Below are 21,063 nucleotides of genomic sequence, written 5' to 3' on the forward strand. Positions count from 1 at the left end.
ATTTGTAAAAGTATTTCTTTCTTTGACACCCATTTTGTTACCTTTTGACTTGCTATTCTGCATACCAGCTTGACAAATCTGCTGTTACAACATAGCAAAAAAGCCTTTCTTAAGAAAGCATGACAAGTAATATTTAATGTTCTTCTTAATACCAGGCTCTTTACAGCAGCACATTGAGAGACAAGAGGCAACGTACTTTGAAACAAGAGAGTTTCAGACTGAGTTGGGGCGGGGGGGCGGAATTCCCCATGGGGACAGTAATGGTGTTCGTAGGTCCTGGAGTACATGTGCAGATAGGCTGTTTGGTTTCTAGGTTACCTAGATAGATTCACAACATACATTTTTGAAAGCATATACATACACATCTGTAAACATGTAAAATTTAGCTCTTATGGCCATATAAATTTTGCTGATACTTCTATGATCATAAGTCTATTGATAATCATAGTCATACAATGTATAATTTAAATATCTTCTGTTTTTCATTTAGTGTCGCCAAAGTTCTTTTACATAATCATGTTAATTTTTCATATCACACCTCTCAAAATAGTTTTCTGACCTTTCATTTTAAAAGATTAATTAAATCTGTTTGCAAAATTATGTATGGGTATTTATATTGTTAGAAACATAATTTGATTGCCCCAAACTTTTTATTTATGCCCAATGCAATACCACACACAATTTTGGCTTAATGTTTTAAAAAAACGTTCTGATTGTTTATGAGTATAGCTTTGTTTTATGAGCACTTTCAACTGAAATCACACCAAAAATACTATGTTGCTGGATTGTATGGGAAATGTAGAGTCCAAGGGAAACCGTGGTCAAATGCTATGCAGTGCGGAACAAGCCAGTTGAGGTCAACTGGTCCAGGGACAAACCTCCTTCTTGTGGTTCCAAAGAGGTTACAAAATTAGCTTGTACTTCAAGGGCCCAGTTTATTCTGTGAGGCTGAAAGATTTCATTAAGGTGCTCGTGTCTATTAGATTTAGTTGGGATGCAGTCAGATAGAGAGTTGTAATACTTCTTGCATGCACTTTGCTGTTGTAAGTTGACTTGTTATAGCTGACTGCCATCCTTCTCTTTTCAGACAAGAGATATCTGATACAAGGGAGATCATGGCTATCTTGTAGGCGCTAACTTTCATCTGCGTGGGCTTGTAGATACTTTGAAATACCACCAAGCGGTATACAATATGTAGATACAAAAATAATGAAGTAATTCTAAAATAACATATTGGAAATGCAAAATATCTTCAGAAATCAGAATTCAAAGGGCATTTAAAAAAAGAACCAAAACAAAACCCAACAACCAAAAAACCCCCAAAACAAAACAAACAAATAACAGTCTGCACCCTAATTTAAAATAAGATTAGATGTCAAAATCACAATGCTTTCCAAAAGCTGGAATTTCACCGGTAGGCGGTATATCTTTCAGTCTTTGATCTGAGCCACACAGGTGGTGTCTAGAATCCTTGCACATCTTTGGTCCTCCTTAGACCTTCTGTTATATGACTATTTGAATAACAACTAAGTAAAAATGATAAGACCTGAATAATGAGAATTATGCATCTTGATTTTTGTACACAGCAAGTGGTGCCATATCACTTACCTTCAGGTAGATGTAAATCACTTGAAATTGACTTTATCTGAAACTGATCACACTCCAAAAAGGTGTTATAACTCCTGGTGTTCCAACAACACTACTTGATCACTGCAGTATGGTATAGCTTTTGCATACCATGGTTCCAAAGACTACTGCCATGTCTTCAGTTTCTTTGTTGATTCTAGTCTCAAGTCTTGAAATCTGGTCATTCATAGTCAGGTAGCAGCATGAGTGTTCTCTGCGCCATTAGTTTTGGCTGCATGGTTAGTGCTCAAATAGAGGTAAGCTGAACGTGATGGATACATGTGTACACAAAGTTATTTGCCCTCTGAGATTCCAAAGAACCACTCGCTGTATGTGTCAGGTTTTCACTTCAGACTTCACTGTCAAAGGAGAGATGTTTTCTCAAAAAGCCATACCAGTAGTTAAGAGTTTCAGGAATACACTGTCCTCTACTGTTTCTTCTGCATAAGTGAGCCTTGAATTTCCTCAGTGCAGAGGAGGAATGGCCTTACTTGGCACTGAAGGGCAGGTATAGATACCTTTCATGGTGGGTTGGGTTATCTGAGCACCTGAGCTCAGCCACTACCACATTTCATATTCCAAAGGAGGAGGAGAGTTTGTAAAGAGTCCATGACTTCTTTCTTTCTGCTTGTCTGAACAGGTGGAGCTTCAATAGTCGTCTCAGCTGTTGTGTTTTCTCTATCCCTTAACGGGACCCTTGTGACTTTGGAAACTTGTTTAAGCCCTGCTGATGTAGTTGTGCCTTTATTTACTTTAGTATATTGCTAACTTGTCTTTCCTAAGGCACTTGGAATAACTTGCATTTGCTAGTGGTACGAAGGCACCTATTATACTGCAAAATAAAGGGATTAATGTTGCTTTATCGATTATACCTAACCTGTTACTATATTACAGGTGATTTAAAGAGACAAGAGTTTCCATTTTAATTTTAATTTCAGTTATTACTAGAGCTTGTTTATAGAGTTGGGATTGGCTTCCCTCCCCACCCTCCGCAGGAATACTCCATGCATTTAGTAGGACAATTAAGCTCTCTAAATTATATGTTGTAATATTTCTCTTTTTTTCTAAAATTAGTTTATTTCAATATATTTGAACTGTCATGTGTTTGAATTGACATGTCATATGCATATTGTCGTATGTTTTGATTGGAAGGAAATACAGACACATAGAATGTGCTATGCTATGGATTCTGTTTATTCAGATAACATAGGAACTAAGGATAACCACTATTTGCATTATTTAGTATCTTAGAACAAGGCTAAGAAGAGTTTCTGCAATTAATGGGAACAACTTGTATGCTTATTTTAATGGTAACTGAATCCACTGACTGGAGAACTTCTCCTGTTTACAAGCTGAAAAAGTGAGGAACCTTTAACTTTGCAGAAAAGGAGTGGATGACTTGACATATGGTATATCAGCCTGAACAAGAAAGTAGGAGTAAGAATAGACAATAAAAATTGGAGTTTCCTGTAACTCATATGCTCTATATTAGACTAGAAAAGCATTGCAAGATTCCAAGTTGTACTGAGGAAAAAAAAAGAGATAATTTGTTTCATTGAACAAATTCATACTTAAACATCAGTAATTTTACATTTCTATAAATGTCTTTACCTTGATAGTGTTTCACTATATTCAATGTGGTTTTAATTAAATTAATATTTATATAAATATATGTTTTATGTAGTTCAGAAAAGAAGTTTAAAGGAAGCATACTAGCGGGTGTATTATGTACAATATCCATTTTGAATATGAAGACTTGGAAAGTAGATGGTTTAAGATATATTGAGAGACTGCATCATCTGATCTGTCCCAGAATCAGAGCCCTCTAAATTTCTAGAGACTTACCTGAGTGTGGAGGGTTGAAAATGCTGGAAAAGACACCATCAAGGGCTTTTCAAAAAAAAATCCTTTGTTTGCAGTCCCTGTACTGGAAAGTAATTTTACCTTCTGTTTTTGTCCTGCCTCAGTATGTGCCTATTAAAGTAAATGCATCTTTTTCATGCATGAGCACAGCTTGCATTAATGATAATGGAGTTTTCATATGCATGTTAAAAGGTGTTCATACCTAATGTTACTGCATTTCTAATGCTGCAGAAGTCAACACTGATGTGTTCTGTTTATTTTTTGCTCTGTTATAGTCAGCAGGTACATACATCTGTAGGAATTCTGCTTAAGGAAGCTGGCAAATCTGTCTTTTGAACACATTTTTAGTAGCTTTGATTTATTTTGATTAGCATGTGATGGGGGGTTCACTGCAATTCAGCAGATAGAAGTTAGGTCCAAGATATTAGATAAATGTGCTATGTAGGCTCTGAAATCAAAACATGTTGCCAAAGTTAAGTAGGCAAGTTGTTAAAATCATCAAACTCCAATTTACTTTTTATTTAAGAAAGAAAAAACCTGTGCACAGCATAAATATGATGTAGTGATTTTTGAAAAACATTAGAAGACCTATAGATTGCAATGTTGAGATATAGGTATTTAGGAAATTAAATTTAGGAAATTTAATTACTGGTGTAAAAATAACTCGCTTATCTTGTGCCTATGTTTCTCAGCTTTTAACCTTGTGAAACCAAGCATGTGTTTTACATACCGCTTCCGATGAAGTAAGCGTTGGATATTATTGTAAGGTCTTTTGGGCCTGTAAGTTACGTACTACTGTTCAAGTAATTCCTGCTTTTGTATATAACCCAAGTGTGGTTCTTTTTACTTTATTCAATATTGGCATTGTGTTTATAAGAAGTAAAAACTGAAGAGAAAATAAAATGTTAAGGGTGGTTTGTTTGAGTTTTTTATTTTTAAATTCCTGGTCTTCTGCAAGACCAAAAGAAATCTTCTTTAAATTTCTATTTTGATAATCATTTGATGTATTCTAACAAATGTTGGTATGTGATGTTCTCTTTGTGCTTTTTTCCTAATTATATAGTTGTGTGTACTGTGGTCTAAAGTGTTGAAGGCACTGGAAATAACTATGTCTCGAAGCAAAATAAGCTTTTGGGTAACTACAGTGGTATTGGGGACTAATGAGGTTTAGAAAATCACATTACAGCATTGTTGAGGTGAACCCGTATAATGACAATATTAAAGACACAGGTGGAACACAGAGTTTTGGTGTCTATCATCAGTGCATATTGAGAGCTTGTCAACTGGCCTGACTGTGCTTGACCTTTTGCGTGGTGAGCAGTAGGGCGAGTGCCAGGAAGCTCTCCTTTTCCATAGAAGAACACGCGTACCTCTTTCATCTTGCAACGCCTCTGTAAAGGTCAAACGCTGTTGTAGTTCAGCTGAACAAAAAGGATCATCTCCCTTCCTCCATCTTCAGGGGTGTGCAATGCCACAGCTGTCAGACAGGAGGGGGAGAGGTTTAACAGGGAGGTAGCACAGTGAATGAAAGTAAGGATTTGCTGCTCATGGGTAGCACACTAGAATGTCTTGACTCTGAACATAGGACTTGGTGACTGAGAAATACTGGCTTGTGTATGAGTATTCTATGTATCAATACATACGCTGTTTTGGAAGGCAATTTCTTATTTTTCCTAAAGGGCTTTCTTTAATAACTTCACAATTTCAGCCATCCCATTTATTTAATTGAGAGCATGTTGCTGTCTAGCCTGCAGTCAAACCAGCTAACCCTGTCATTTTACCTTCTTGAGTGCAGTTTCACGTTACAGGACTATCAGCCCAGAGACAGTTACCATACAGCAATAATAAGCTAATGCAGCTGTGTGAGCAAATTTAATTAACTGCAGAAATGGAATTCTTAGCTTTTCCCTGACTTGGCCAGCACCCCAAAGTATGTAGCTGATATGTAGCTTTTATGCTGTAGAATATGAACTATGCATATTTGCATGTAGGGATTATCTGTATAGTCTTTGGCATCCATAATCTGATTTTGGTTCACTTTTTACTGTGTGTTTATGCCTTCTCATCTGTTGCATTTGTACCTGGCTTAAAAATTAACATTGAGGTTTTACTGTGAAACCTTATCTGAGCTTCTTTTTAGTGGCATAGCTGCTAAAGAAAATATCGAAAGGTGCATTTTCCAACATGCTGTCTTCCTGAATAAAGTTTTCAACAACCGCAGCAGCTGTGGATATTATCAAGTTGTGAAATATGTTTGAAACATGCTCACAGTATGAATGTCCACAGACTAGGCATAGTGAAAGCTTAAACTGGGCACTCCACAACCCAACTTCTCCGTGTAACCAACAGCTCTTTCTCTCGCATTCACACCAAGCATCAGTAGACAAGACTGTTTCCAGCCTGGTTCCCAGTACAGCGTGCATTGCTTCTGTGGTGGCTAGATATAGATGCATTTTTAATTATTATGCTTTACTATTATTATACCTAAAAGATCGCTAGTAAAGCATGACATAGTGGGAATGGTGACTTTCTGGCATTTGAATTTCAACCAACCTTGAATATGATTTCATGGAAAAGTGTATTCATTAGCTTCTGGGCTTCCTCCCTTTTGAATATCAAAGGTCTGTAGAGAGCAATAACGATATTAGAGCTTATTCTAAGCAATCACAGGAGGATTTCATGATGATTGTATCAGCCTAGCTAAGTATACGAGTTACAGGTAGACAAATTCTTTACACAAGCTGAGGTGAAAAAAATAACACTGCAGACTCATGAAATAAATACACCATGTATTCTTTTCTCTGCATTTTATTTGTATTCTAGTTTACTAATTTTTTTAATTAAATGTCCTAATGAAAAGGTTCCTCCCCGCCCTTTTTTTCCACCCCAGAGTCAATATCCCTCACCCCATTGCTCCAATTTCTTTATTTTCCTCTCTCTATTTTTAACTGTATGTAAAGCTTATGGTGTCTCAACTGTAACTTATTTTAAAGTACCTAAGATCAGCTTAGGTGTATCAAGGTCTGAATTCCACTTGCTTTTGGCTTGAACTGGAGGGGGTAATGTATGTTAAATATAGGTTAAATATAGGTTTTAAATGAATGTATGTGGGCTTTTTCAAACATAAGATCAAGTAGTGTAGTTGTTTGGGTAGCTGGGTGGAACAAAACAAAAAAACCCTTTTGCTAATTTAGCTGGATACCCTGGCTGATTTTGGGATTGTCCTATCTTTACTCCCCTTTTTGTGAGCTAATTTTCAATGATGCTAACAGACTACAAGAAAATTTACCCTAAACATTTATTCTCCTTTAGTGCTGATAAAATTTGGACATCCTAAAAATAGGATGTTTGAAGCCTTATCGTGATCTGATCTGAACTAATTGGATCTGGCAGCTGGATTGAAATTTGTTTTAAAAACAGCTTAGTAGTACTTCTATTTATTTTTTATTGAGAATAAAATGAAAACTATCTTTTTAGCAGTTTGTTTCCAGCACTCTGGAAATACACATCATGACTGTGTATTAAACTTCATCTTAATACTTACTATTATTTTTTAATGACACTGGTATAAACCCCTTGTCTCTTTGGTGACTCTGCTCTCTTTATTACAGGTGCTGTTGTCAGGATTGATTGGTGTTGTTTCATGGAAGAGGCCCCTTTCACTTGTGGTGAGTGGCAATGTGGCTTTAATCGTGTCATACAGACTTTAGAAAAGCAACTAAAGGATTCTGTGGAAGTAACTACCAGTGATTTTGTCTTTATGTAGAGCCTCTGGGGATGATTTTCCAGTGCTGTAATGTATCCTAGTATTTCTAAACACTTAGTACAAAATTTTTGGGACTTGGAGGTTGTATTACGTAAACAATCTAGGAGACAATAATATTTTTCTTCTATCTGTACTTAAGTCTTGGAGAGCCGTGATATTCGTTATGTGTAAAAGAATGCGGATATCTACTGCCCCTTCCTTGCCATTGTTACAGTTCTATCTCTGTTAAAAAGTGATAGCATACGGGTTAGTAACTTAAATGTAAGAACTAATGAATCATAAACATTTTGATAAATGTCTATGTTTAAAGAAAGGCAACAATCATACTGTAGTTGATGGTGTGAAATTAAAAATGGCTGAAAATAGTGAGCATTGCTGCCTAGTAGATACGCTCAATACTGCATTATGGCTTGGATTAATAGATATTCATGAAATATGTTATAATTTTCAATAATTTGTTTATTAATATATTTTAAAAATTAATACTGAACTTAGAGAAGTGTTTAGTCTGTCACTGTTGTTCTAGACAAACAGGCTGTTGGTCTGCATTTATCCTTGCATTCAACTTAACTTGCCTAAAACTGCACCGCAGAGAAATCTTTTTAACCAATTATCTGGATGGCAAAAAAGCATATTCCAAACTAGTAGCTGTTCTTCTTTGTCTGCAAAACAATTTTCAGCTACACGATGTATTCTGTTGTGAGATTCACGTAGTTACTTAATAAAGAAAACTATGCTTTGTATGCGCATGCTAATAGATTTTCAATTAACCTATTAACACAAAGCAATATTAGATTCAAATCAGTCTTACTAAAAAGGTGAGATGACTGTGTCAGTAAGGATGTATTAGCATGTAAATGTTGCCTTTGAAAAAGTGTGCATATGCAACATAGTAACATATGTAACATTTGTAACATAGTTAATACTGAAGATAGTCCCAAGAAAACAGAATATAATGGAAAGTACGAAATGGAAAGGCCTGTATTAATAAGAATAAGCCTAATTAGATCTTCAGGTATATCTTTCAGTATTATGAACTAAAGCAGTAGTGTTAGAGCTTCTGATACGTTATTTTTTTTTTCTTTCCCTTTCCATAATTCACTTTTTATTGTTATTAAAGAAAGGACAGATTGAGTTTGTATTGATTTACTGGTCGGTGTTTTTACCAACAGATTAACTCTATATCATGTAGAAAGCTGCCTGATAGCAAGATAAATGTGCCCAAAATGAGGTCAAAGTGAAGCAAATTAGTGAAATGTTTAATGAGCGCCCATGAGAAAAGTAGCAGGCAGGCTTCTGGACTGAAATACAAAAAAAGACAAATTGTTACTCACCATTGATGAGCAGGGAGAGCTTTCACATTAGAACATATCAAAAGACTGATGTGTCATAAATGGGTAGTCATCAAGTAAAAATATTCAGAATTTCTCAGACTTTTCCATTTAATTTTTTAAAAACAAAGAAACAATGAATGTGTGTATGAGAATACACGAACAGGGTGGGAGTGGTCATTTGGTTGCCCCAGTATTTCTCTGGTCATCACTGGTTACACTTTACTGCTCACATATTACAAACTATTAAAACTAAAATAATTCCTCTGAATTGAGTGCTTGTACAACTGTCAAATCTAACTAACCCTATGACTTTTCAAAATAGTTGCTCGTAAGCAACTGTAATTGCTGCTTACGTCATTGGAATAAACAATATTCATGCATCAGAAATGTTATTCAGGCCCATTGAGACTTGGCTGCTTTGATTCCTGAACGCTTGCATATTGTAAATTCAGCCAGGCGTTCAGATATCAGTTCACTCAGTGAAATGTAAATAGGCAGTCGTGGTCAGTATCATTCAAGGAAATAAATATAGAAGGGAAGAAATAGTAAATGGTAGCATTAATACTCTCAGAACAGCTCACCTTCCTAAAGTCTACTCGAGGAAATTACTTATTTCCAAGAGTAAGCTTAGTGCTCATGAGTTAGATCCTGATTGTTTTTCTTCTGTATTTCTGTATTGGCATTTGGTGGTGGTATAATAATCAGTCGGAGGAATAGGGGACAGGGATGATGGTTTTTGCCTCTGTGTGTGATTAAGCTGTGCAATGGCCAGTGCTAATAGTTCTGCAGCTACATAATGTCTGTTTTTCCTCGTTGAATTGCAAATTCCTTTTAGCAGTTGGATCCCACATGTGCAGGACGATTATTTGTTCTGATTAAGCAATTAATACTGTATAACTTTACAACCTCATAGTACAGAGTACCAACAACTGCTAATGAGTCGTATTTCTTGTGATCTGCTTATACAATATATATGCAAAATACATATGGTCAATAATAACCTTTCAACCTAATTTGTAGTACTATAAACAACTATATAATCAATTACAATATACATCTCTTTTTGTTGCAATGTTTACGAAATCTGACATTGCAAAGAGCAATAACAAAAAGAAAGATAGTTTTATCATTTGAAGCCATGAATAAAGTTTTATAAAATTAAATCCTATACCATCTGTGATGTCCTGAAAACTGGTGAAACTCTGATAATATTTTAAGGTTTCCTGCTTGTTTTGGATTTGTGGCCAAGACAGGGTTGATAACACACCAGTGTTTTGACTATTGCTGAGCAGTACTTGCACAGCATCAAGGCTTTCTCTTTCTCCCGCTCTGCATCACTTTCTTTGGTTTTTTCCTTCGCTTATAAACTCTCTTTATCTCGACCCACGAGTTTTTTCACTTTTGCTATTCCGATTCTCTTCCCGTCCTGCTGCAAGGGGGAGTGAGTGAGCAGCTGTGTGGTGCTTAGCTGCTGGCCGGGGTCAACCCCTCATGCTGATGATTCTGGTTTGCTCATCGCTGTATTCATACAATTTTTTTCACAGATGCAGTGTCTTTTCTTTGCAAATTTATTATTTTCTGCAGGCAAAAAGAGGAAGTTGAAGAAGCAATACACACAAATATAGTAGTTCATCAGCCATTAATTTCTGACTGTATCTTACCAGAAATGTGTTATGTAGTATTGGTATAGAAATGAGTGGGTGGTTGCATGGTTTAACACCTTGGAACCAAAGTCAAAACTGAGAATAGTTGCGTATTTCCAAGATATTAGCATGAGTGGTGTTTTGTATTATACATTCAGTAGAAGATTTACAAATTGTGTACGCACTAAGAAAATTTTATTGTGATGTTAATGTGCAGAAATTTAATTACACATAGAAGCTCTCATGCTAAAGTGTCTTTGCATAACTTAATTATCTGAAGGATTCACCAGATTTTGTTAATTTATCTGAATTTTATTGGTCACCACCTAGCCATCAGTTGCTTATGTTGCCAAAATACTTTATATATAGAAGGAATCAGTGTCTGTTATCAAACCAGTATTTACATTTACCAGAGGAGACACCTGGGCAAAGGAGATCTTTAAATGGCTTGTGCATTAATTTTGAACAGTATTTTCCATATATTTCAGATGTTTCTCTATTAAGTTTTCTGTATTTTTAATTACGAAATCTCAGAGAATTTGTAATGCTTTGAGGAAATCTTTGAAGAGTCCCTTATTTGGAAACTAAGTGCTGGCTGTGTCAGTACCGCTCCTTAAGGTTAAAATGCTGTGTCGAAATAGGAATTTGTTTCCTTGTGATTTGCAGAAGAGTCTGAGAATTGGCGGAGAGCTTGTGTAGCTCCTGAGGCTGAATTACCTTGTACAAAACTAACTGTGCACTGAGATTATTTTTCTGTAACATTCTATGGTAATTGCAAATCTATTTGTGCTAAGGAGATTAATTCAGCCTGTGAATTGAGTAGAAAGCTTCTCTGTTGCCATCTGGCATTTGGGTGATCCCAGAAAAATATTTTTACATTTCTAACTGAAAGCTTTTACAATAAACTGATAGATTTAATTTTTTTTTTTCAAGGAACAGAAACGTATTTTTTTAACGTCTGTGAATGTCAGTGAACACAACACAATACTTATTAATAAATGATCTTGATTACTTAGAATAGCTATTTAAAAGCATTGCCTATGAAATCTGCATTCCAGATACAGTTTCATGCATCAGTGAACATGCAAATCTGTGCATATACCTTTAGTAACTAGCCTGGGTTATAAAGGCTTAAAAATCTGGTCTGTACATTTGTTTTTCAGGATGTTTCCTGATTTCTGTATTTTGGCTTAACTGGAAGGGGACGCTCTGTTTTCAATGCATTATCCCTTCAAATGAACCATTACTTCATGCTTTTTTTTTCTTTTTCTTTCTTCTTTTTTTTTTGATAAGCAGATAGGATTTTCATCATTTAAGAAAAATAAAAGAGGAGTCATCCTAAATAGCAACAGTTCAACCTGCACATCAGGCACAAGGATGAACTGCTGTGCAAGGTCTCAGACTGCACCTGTGTAAGAATCTGTCAAATACTGAACTGACTTTGTTAGAAAATACTTGTCTTGGGCCAGCCTGGTAGTCCCCCTGCAAAATGGGAGATTTTCTTTCTAGAAGTCCTGTGAAAAACTTGAACTATTTGAATACCAGACTTAAATCAGTTTCTTTTTTCAGTAAAAATCAGTAGAAAAAGATATATACCTGTTGTAAAAAAGAAATTACTAATAATTTTAAATAAATACATCTACATACACACTTGCCCCACAAGATGCGTGGATCTGTAAAACTGGTCCAAATGTTTCCTCATTGATTATATCCTATCACTAGATATCACTGCTGAGTACAGCAGAAACAACCAAACCCCAGGAAACAGGTGATACATAAAATGTATAGAAATAACATATAAGTAAGTTTCCCATATTCTTCTCAGTGATGTGAGGTGTTGACATGTTTCTGGCCATACTATTGAAGCTGAGGTCCTAGAGTAGCTTAAGTGATGAGACATGTATTTTTAAGCTCTGGTAAGAGAATTTACAGCTTCCTTTCAGATGAAATCTGATTGAAAAAGTCTTTTTTTTTTTTTTTTTCTTTTTTCCCCCTCTCCAAGCAGAGATTTGGTTTTGGCAGCTGGAATAAATAGATAACCTATGTAGTGGAGAGGTAATGTTAGCATAAATGGGTCAAGACTGTAAGAGAAAAACAAGTAAAAAAATGTACACCCTGGGAGAATGGCAGAGGCTAAAGGTATCCATCACCGTGTATGTCATTGTTGGCTTTGATACTTATGTGATGTTGAGATGAGATGCAGAATATCACTCTGCTTTAACATATTCCTTGATCACTCTGCAGTATCATTTCAGCATGCGTATTCTTTGAATTCGTTGATCAAGGTGTTCTTTAGGAACCCTGCTATTAGACAAACAGTCGTCCTTGAGGCTGAAGCATTAGTTTAAAGGTTAACAAAACACAGGATAAAAACAACTACATCTTGCATACAGCGTTTTGCAAACTGGGATATGGCTGAATGCTGAGTATTGCTTGCTTTCAGAAAGAAACTTGGAAAGCTGTTATCGCTTCTACAACAAACCAAATCCAATGCTGGTTCACAAAGTAGCTCTTCTAATACACAGGTGTAAATTTTGCTCAGAGCTGGTGTGGACTGGAGTGTGAACCCAGGCTTTGAAACTGAGAGCAGAGTGTTTTTCTTTGACCTCTTCTAGGAGCATGGAAGGAAAATACTCAGATTCAGAGGAGCTGAATGCTAAATCAAGGGGAAGAGAAAGGCAGAGGACTAGGACAAGAAGGAGGAATTAAAATGTGAGTCTGGCAACACGAGGGAGACTGAAATCAAAAGCTGTAAGCAGTACAGGACCTGGATGAGCAGAGAGGAGTGCTAGTGAACCAAAAGCATGCCAATAAGAAATCACACAATGGAATCTCTAATTTTTTAGTGTAATTTTTAAATATAGTGCCATAAGCACCATAACTAATCCTGACTTACAATAGATTTGTATCTTAGATTTGAATGACTTTGGTGAAGAAAGTGTGAGCTGTAAATAATCTTTTCCTGTAGTTGGGACATAGTTAAGTTTTCTTTGTCTCTTCACTTCTTTTTCTCTCATTTACTGAGGGCTAGTTGTGTAAAGCATAACACGGCTATACCGCTCTGGTAACCAAACCAGATCAACTATCTCTGCACACTACTGCAGTGTGACTGTTGTTATACCAAAAGTCTGTGAGACAGTATCTAAAAATGAGGTTAATATGGTATCATATTAAATATGATAACCATATTCCAGGTTATATCAATTTGAAAGCAGATTTTTTTTTTGTAATAAATTCTCTTTCCTTGTTTAAAAAAAAAAAACAATTTGCCACCAATCCAGGCTAGTGATTATCAGATTTTAGGGCCTTTTCAATCAGCCAGTAACTGTCATTCTTTCATTCTTGCTTCTTCCTTACTCATTTCTGAGGATGTATGTACCCTTCCTACCCTGGTTCTAGTAACTGCCAGTGGTCTGTAGGAAACTTCTTTAGAGAAATAGGAGTACTTGCCATTTATCTGGCTACATTCCAGCACCCTACGTGAAATGCATGGCAGAACCTGTGGATCTCTTTTGTGTCTTCTTAGGTTGAATTTGGATTGGTAAGTGTTCAGATGCTCCAAGGAGGTCATTTTTAATTTACTGAATGCTGTTCTCGGACTGGAGACTTTAGTGAGAAGAGCAGCAGAGAGGAATAGGAGAGAACAGAAACAGAACTGCAATTGAACAGGTCTGCTTTAGGCACCCTAAACTGCATCCCGATTGAGCCATTCCCATAAAAGTTAGTTGTAGATATTTCAAATTTTTTTCTTTCCTCAGCTTCTGGCAGCAGTTAAAGTTTTAGTAGTAGCAGGACAACCACAATGTTTACTCTTTCCTTTCATTAGGGTATTTTTATGCTCTATGCATAAATTTTCATTTCCAAATACTTGAAGAAATAACCAACTGTATGTGAAACAAATGGGGATTTCTTAGGGTTTTGTTACTAAATTACCTTGATGAATAACATAACTAGGTAAAAATTATAAATATTTTATATAGCTGTGCTATATTTAGTGACTAGTTTTGGCTGTGCTTGTGCTGATATTTGTGTTTTGTTTTTCTGTGAAGATTCAAGTGATCAGATTTACTGGAGCGCTTCTCAAAGTAGATTTCAAAGATACTTGTAAAAGATGCATATAATTTTAGATGTGAGTATGCAGGAACATGCCCTAGTGATGTTTGCGCAGTTATTCGGAAAATAGAAGTTATCTGATCAACCACACTTGCACACTCTAGCTTGAACTTTGATATTGGTGATCAGTCTGTGGAAATTAATAGCATACAGTATTTTATTTGCTATGCATTAACACGGTGAGGTAAATGGTGTTTTCTCCAAAACTCTTTAATAGTGCAGTTAAGCTTAATTTTATTCTTAGGTTAAAGTGCTACAACCTCTGGATGCTGTTTCTGGCTTTAGCCTTTTCTGATGGCTTTCCTGAGGCCTTTTCTGATGCTATGCATGGATCATAAATGGGGAGTAACTTCGGGTGGCTAGAAAAAGGTCTGTCAAATATTATCAGCTTTCCTATCTGGATCCTCTTGACAGATGTACGTGCCTTAAATCTGAGGCTTTTGAGGGTTTTGTTTTGTTTTCTTTCTAAAATTGGCCTTTTCTGAATCTTCATTAGTTTTGGACACTCTGTTATTGACTCGTTTCCTCTTATTTAAGCTGTTGGTCTTGCATTTCTCCAGTCTTCCTCTCTATTACCAAGTGTAAGTGTTGTGCTTTCGTGCAACTTTTGGTTGCCAAAAAGAAGAGCTTTTACATGGTGTGCACATGTGTGTGTGAAGTGGGGAAGTCAGAGGTTGGCTGGAATTTCCACCTGTGTCCCCTGCCCTGGGAGATGTTTCCCAGTGTATGAACTGCTGGCTGAGGCCGTGAATTAATGCCTCTTGTCGGACCCAAGTAGGGGATCTGGAAAGTGTGGTCTTCAAAGTTCGCAATTACAGTGTGTGTAAACTCTGATTATATTCATGTCCCAAATTGCTTTTTGCATGTAGATTAACATAAACATTTAGATTTTTTAATAGTGCGCTGTCTCACCTATTGCTGTTTTTTTTTCCTAAGACTGCTGATTGCCTTCTTTCTTCTCTAGTATATGGAAACAACTGACAGAAAAACCTACTCCCAGTGCCATTTTATAAGAATATATCTGACAGAAGAGGAAGAAGGAAAAAAAAATGGAGAATGACCCAGTAAAGCTGTGAACTGGGAGAGAAAGAGACAACACTTGAGATGAAAACAGAGGAAATGAATCAAAGAAATCTGTGTAAGGGGGAGAAAAGGTGTCACAGAGTGAAGCATCTCTTTAGAATGAACATTCTATGTCTCCTTTTACAGGTTAACACTTCTTACAGCTTTTTCTTGCCTGGATCCATCTGTCTGCATCTCTCTGCTACCCTTTCATAAAAGGCTGCCTGTTCCTGGGCCCAGCTACCACCAGCTGTCACCCATGTCAGGATCTAGACTCCTCTGTTGTGCATCCATCTGCTAATTAGTTATCCCCAGTGGCAAAATTTTAAAAGACCACCAGCAGCTTTTCCTGAAGAGCAGACAAAGCCTGCTGGGGCATACCACTTGCCCCTTCCTAAACAAGCACGTCTTAATTACCCTTAAACAGACCCTTCTACTCCCCATCTGCTCCCGTTCCGTCATGTTGCCATGGCAGCAGTTAATGCTAGCACAGTACCATGCAATAGGAAACTGTCACAGTTCCAGTATCATTGCTGCTGCTTATAATGAAGAGTATGGTATGGGTGCTACATTTGCCTCTCTTCAGTCCATCAGTAATTCCCCTGTTCTCACACGCTTTCTAAATATATCTGCTAATGGTTCTTCCATCTCATTTGCTCCTTCTTTTAGAGATGCAGGCTGCATCCCATCTGGTCCTGGAGTTTTTGGCAGCCTTTGCGCAGTCTAATTTCTTCAACTCTTTCTTGGTGTGAGTCTGGTTTCTTTCAGCATTTCTTCTTCCTCCTTGGTAAATTAATCTTGGTTTCTGACATCTGCCTCACTTCCTTTGTAAGCACTGAGGAAAATAAATTATTTTTGTTTAGGGATGTCTCTATCTGTCTTTCAGTAAAATACTTAGTTCATTCTTCAGAAGTCTGCAGTCATCTTTATTGTTTGCTTTTTTTTATACGCTGGAAATGTCACATTATTTACCTTTGCTTCCATAAGTAACTTTCCTTTCAGTCTTGAGTAATTTTTTCACATTATGGATATTTAAGTCCCTTTCCTGTTCTTAATTTTACCGTGTGTAGCTTCTGACCATAAAGCCATAAGGAATGAAAGAATTAACTACTCTTAAACCCTGAGAGTTGGTTATAACTTTATATTTAAGGCACAACTATGGTTAAATGCATTTCACAAGATGAATAAGAAATGTTTGTTGAACCATACCAGCACAAGAAAATTTGGGGCATTTCAAAGACTAGATACAAGTATAGAAATGTTAAAAGGCTAAAAACCGAGTCACTTGTTTTACAAAATTATACCTTCATAAAGAGGAACAGATCTAATTGTTAATGTGTATTTTGTAAAATATTTGAGATGTGCAACAAGAGCACATTGTTTACTTTCTTGAGTGATATTTCATGAAAGTGCAGGCTGACATGTCAAGTGGAGAGAACTTCTGAGGGAAAGCAAGCCCCTAATTCTCAAAATAGAGTGAACATTAAATGTAAGATACCTTAAATTTATTATTACTCTTGGTATTATGGGAAATAAAACCCTGTACTTGCATTTTTGGTATATGAATGACAGTGACCAAAAAAAGATTTACCACAAGAACAAACCTATAGAGAAGAGGAGTTTGCAACAGTTAGTAGGAAATGTGAAATGTTTGGGGGACTCAGAATGAGAAAACATATTAAAACCTGTAGAGGGAGAGATTAGTGGGGGTTTTGGTGTGTTTTGTTTGGTTGGTTTGTTTATTCTTTTTAAACAATTAAGATTAACAATTTGATGTTGAATATTCAAAAAGGAAGTTGTTTCAATTCCAGCAGTTTCATTAACAGCTGTAGAGGTTTCTAAAAATAGTAAAAAGTAGTAAGACAATTCATTGCATTTTATCAGAAATTGTGTGGAGATGGAGAGATAAATGATGATATTTTTAGTTTTCAGATTACAAAAATGAAATATCACTACTTTGGGCCCTGATAGTTGATGTAGTTTCAAGAATTTTGGAAGCACTGAAGGATTTCCAAAGTCAAAAGAAGCCAGATATGAGCTTTGAGAGTAAAGGAGTCAATATATTTTAAAATTGTAAATAAATACATTGAACAAAATATGTGCAAAACCAACTACTTCACTGATTTTTCACGTTTCTACTAGTTTTGGCATCTCTGCCTTGTAGAGTACCAATACAAAAGTGATTACACGCAGCGTAATGTAGAAGCAAAAGCTGTTTTGGTATCTGTGACTGATTTCCTACTGAATTCCTACAGCTACTAGATTCAGACTTCCACTGAACTCAATTGATCCCTGTTTATTTATAGTGTATAAAGCATAATCATTGCAGAAGATTTTAAACTGATGACTTAAAATGACTTAGCAGACTTACCTGGATCCCAGATTGAGAAAAATTATGTTTATGGTTCAACATTTTAGTTGTGCATATATTGCAATATTTAGTTGCTCAGTGTTGTAAAATCTTTGGGTAGAAAAGCTGCACAAATCTATAGTAATGTAAACAGAAATAAATTGCACTCAGTTGGATGCTATGCTTTCTATTTCTACACCATAAAATAATACGGTTTTAGAGGTAAAATTATATAGTCTGTCTCTAGATATGTAGTTAAACACTGTTCAGAACAGAAAAAAGTTTTTCTGCATTTTGTCATATTTCATATTTTACTAGCATTTCATTCATAGAATCATAATATCATAGAATCATAGAATCATACAGGTTGGAAAAGACCTCTAAGATCATCGTGTCCAACCGTCAACCCAACACCACCATGCCCACTACACCATGTCCCTAAGGGCCTCATCTACACGTCTTTTAAATACCTCCAGGGATGGTGACTCCACCACTTCCCTGGGCAGCCTGTTCCAAGGCCTGACCACTCTTTCAGTAAAGAAATTTTTCCTAGTGTTCAATCTAAACCTCCCTTGGCGCAACTTGAGGCCATTTCCTCTTGTCCTATCGCTAGTTACTTGGCAGAAGAGACCAACACCCACCTCGCTACAACCTCCTTTCAGGTAGTTGTAGAGCGCGATGAGGTCTCCCCTCAGCCTCCTCTTCTCCTCCTCAAAAGGATCTGTTCAATTTCTTCATCATTGTCGTAGTACAGTTTCATATTAGGAAAGGAAAAGACTGATATCTATAAATAATATAGGTGTATCTATTCAAAAGTAGAAGTGCAAAAGCATTTTGACACTTTTTAAAATATGGGATCTAATGTAGTGTTAGATAGAACCAGGCAGTGATAGGTTTTCTACCATACAGTAGAAAATTGTTTTCTACCATTTTATACAGCCATGAGCAGCAGTAATAATAATTTATCCATATATGTGTTGTAAGATGTTTAATTCTACATTTTATGGATCTATTTTGTGCTCAGGAAAAGAGACAATGCATCCTAACATCCAAAGAAACGTAGTAAACAACAATTTTTAAATTAGCTTGTCCTGAATGTGTTTTGTTTTCAAATGTTTTATGGTTACATACAAATTTTCTACTAAATACGTAACTTTTACTCACCAGAAGTAAGGAATCTTATCTCTTCACGGGATGGGGAGGGATAGACTAAATAGGCTCTGCAAACTCTATCAAAGAAACAAAAAACCAACCACCCCCCAAAAAAAAGTTCTCATCTTCTGAACTGGCCAGACTTTAAGCTTGATGTCGTCATGCTCTTCAGGGCAGTGCTGGATGTGATCAAACAGAGCCACCTCCAAAAAGGGGAGGGGGAAGGAGAACAATGTCTTTTCTGTTCAAAGACAGTAAGCAATGAAAATTGTCCTCTCGGAATATGGAGCCTTGAACTCCCTGTCTGCGTGTGGCAGCGAAACACAGATCGACTGCTGCCTCTGAGATACTGCAGTAGTGGCTTTATTCTAGAGAGGCCCAGGAAGATCCTTTAAGCTCCTGTAATTTCTGTTCCCAGTGTGGCAGGGGAACGGACATGGGCAGCACGGTCAGAAGCAGTCTCTTAGCTCTTTTTAACCTGTGATTTTACAGGTGTTCTGTCTTTGCTGATTTCCACAGCATTGCAGTATTGAAAGCTGGTTAAGAGAAACAGCAATTGAGTTTTTTGACTTATTTTGAGATCTCTTCAGCTGCTATGTTTGGTCATCAGCCTAGCTAGTTTATTAGTACTGTTATCGTGTTTGATCTCCTTGAAGAGCGATGTAATTAAGAAGTTGATTTTTTGACTTTTTTTTTTTTTTCCATTTGAGTTGAAGATGGATTAGGAGATCTCATTTCTTTTAACTTGGCATTTTTAATAAAAATTCAGCCCATCAGAATAATTCAGTGGCTTTGTTTTGTTTGAGTAGACCTGCAGTTTAGGGTAGTACAAGTGACCAGAGCATCTAAATGTTTTTGAGTGTATTTCTAAATACAGAGATAAATGTATCATGAAGTTGCTGATCTCTTTTTCTCTCTCTGTTGTTTTGCCATATGATTTCCAAAAAAAGCTTTATTGTAATATCCACTACTAAAATTTTTAAATGCTATAAAGCTATACTGTATCTGGTTGTTTTGCATTCATATTCCAATCTGTATAGTCCTATCAGCATTTTATGTACGTAGGGATTTGCTTTTTAATAGGAATGAGTGACAACTATCAGGAATCGGTAGGAAAATGTTCATGCTGTCTGACGTAGTACTAGAAAAGTTGGAAATATACGGGATAGAATATGTTAATCTGCTATATGTGTCAGAACCACAATAGAGAATCGGTATTTGCATTTGACTGGAAAAACAAAAGATTTGCTTCTTGTTAACAGAGCTTTATTTGCATTAGGAAAATATATACTGGTTTTCTCCGGTACTTCTTCAGACAGTAGAGAAAACAGCAAAAACCTGACTACTTTTTGCTAGAATGGTCCTTGAATGTAAAAGTGGATACAACAATAAAAAGGACCTACATAGAATGGCTCAAGACATTGTATACTTTCTCTAATACTAAAGTGGCAAAAGAATTAGAGATACATAATATAGGCAGTCTGCCTGCTCTCCCCCTTTTGTTGTTCCCCTTACCCTGATAAATTTTCTCTTGTATATGGACAGAATGGAGAAGCAGAAACTTACTTACACACAGAGCTAAAGAAATGTATATGTACATTCACACAGACAGATACGCAAACATATCTGCAGTGCAGTATACTATAGGGACTGCGTGGGAGGAGTGAACTCTTGTTAATAGGGCCCAGTGAGCAGCTACGGGGCATTGTTGCCGGTAGCAAACAGTTCTGCCTCACATAGTCAACGTTATAGCCAGTCCCTCCCCTCCAGTAGGGTTTGTAGAGCAAAACATGTTGGCTAGAGCTTACCTTGGGAAGGTGAAAAAAACCCCTGTGTTGGACGGGCCACTCCTGGGGTCTGGAGAGTTGGAGTGGTCCTAGTGTCACCGTGGAGAAACGGGAAATCATTCTGTACACACTGCTGAGTCACGTAGGAAAGGAAGCCTGGGAGGAGAGCTGGCAATTTGATGCTGCTCTGCGGATCTTAGTCAGTGTAGACCGTCCCTCTGCTGATCAGGTCTTTTTTAATGGTCATCAGCTTTTAATTGAACTGTTCTTCAGAACAGGTAAATAGAAATACATTGTTCATGTCATTTCCCATGTCTTCCTCGTACAGGGTTTTCTTCCATCGTAAACAGTATACACTATAATAACA

The 21,063-nt window shown here is 36.6% G+C and overlaps 1 protein-coding gene across 1 annotated transcript in view; it reads left to right on the plus strand.

Moving 5' to 3' along the window:
- ENTREP2 (endosomal transmembrane epsin interactor 2) overlaps positions 1-21,063 on the plus strand; it is a 153,601-nt gene that overhangs the window by 50,231 nt on the left and 82,307 nt on the right. Inside the window, exon 2 of the mRNA XM_075160260.1 lies at positions 7,101-7,157. Coding sequence (XP_075016361.1) covers positions 7,101-7,157 — 57 coding nt within the window. The remainder of the gene's footprint in view (positions 1-7,100; positions 7,158-21,063) is intronic.

Source organism: Calonectris borealis, chromosome 11, assembly GCF_964195595.1.
Source record: "Calonectris borealis chromosome 11, bCalBor7.hap1.2, whole genome shotgun sequence".
Lineage (NCBI taxonomy): Eukaryota > Metazoa > Chordata > Aves > Procellariiformes > Procellariidae > Calonectris > Calonectris borealis.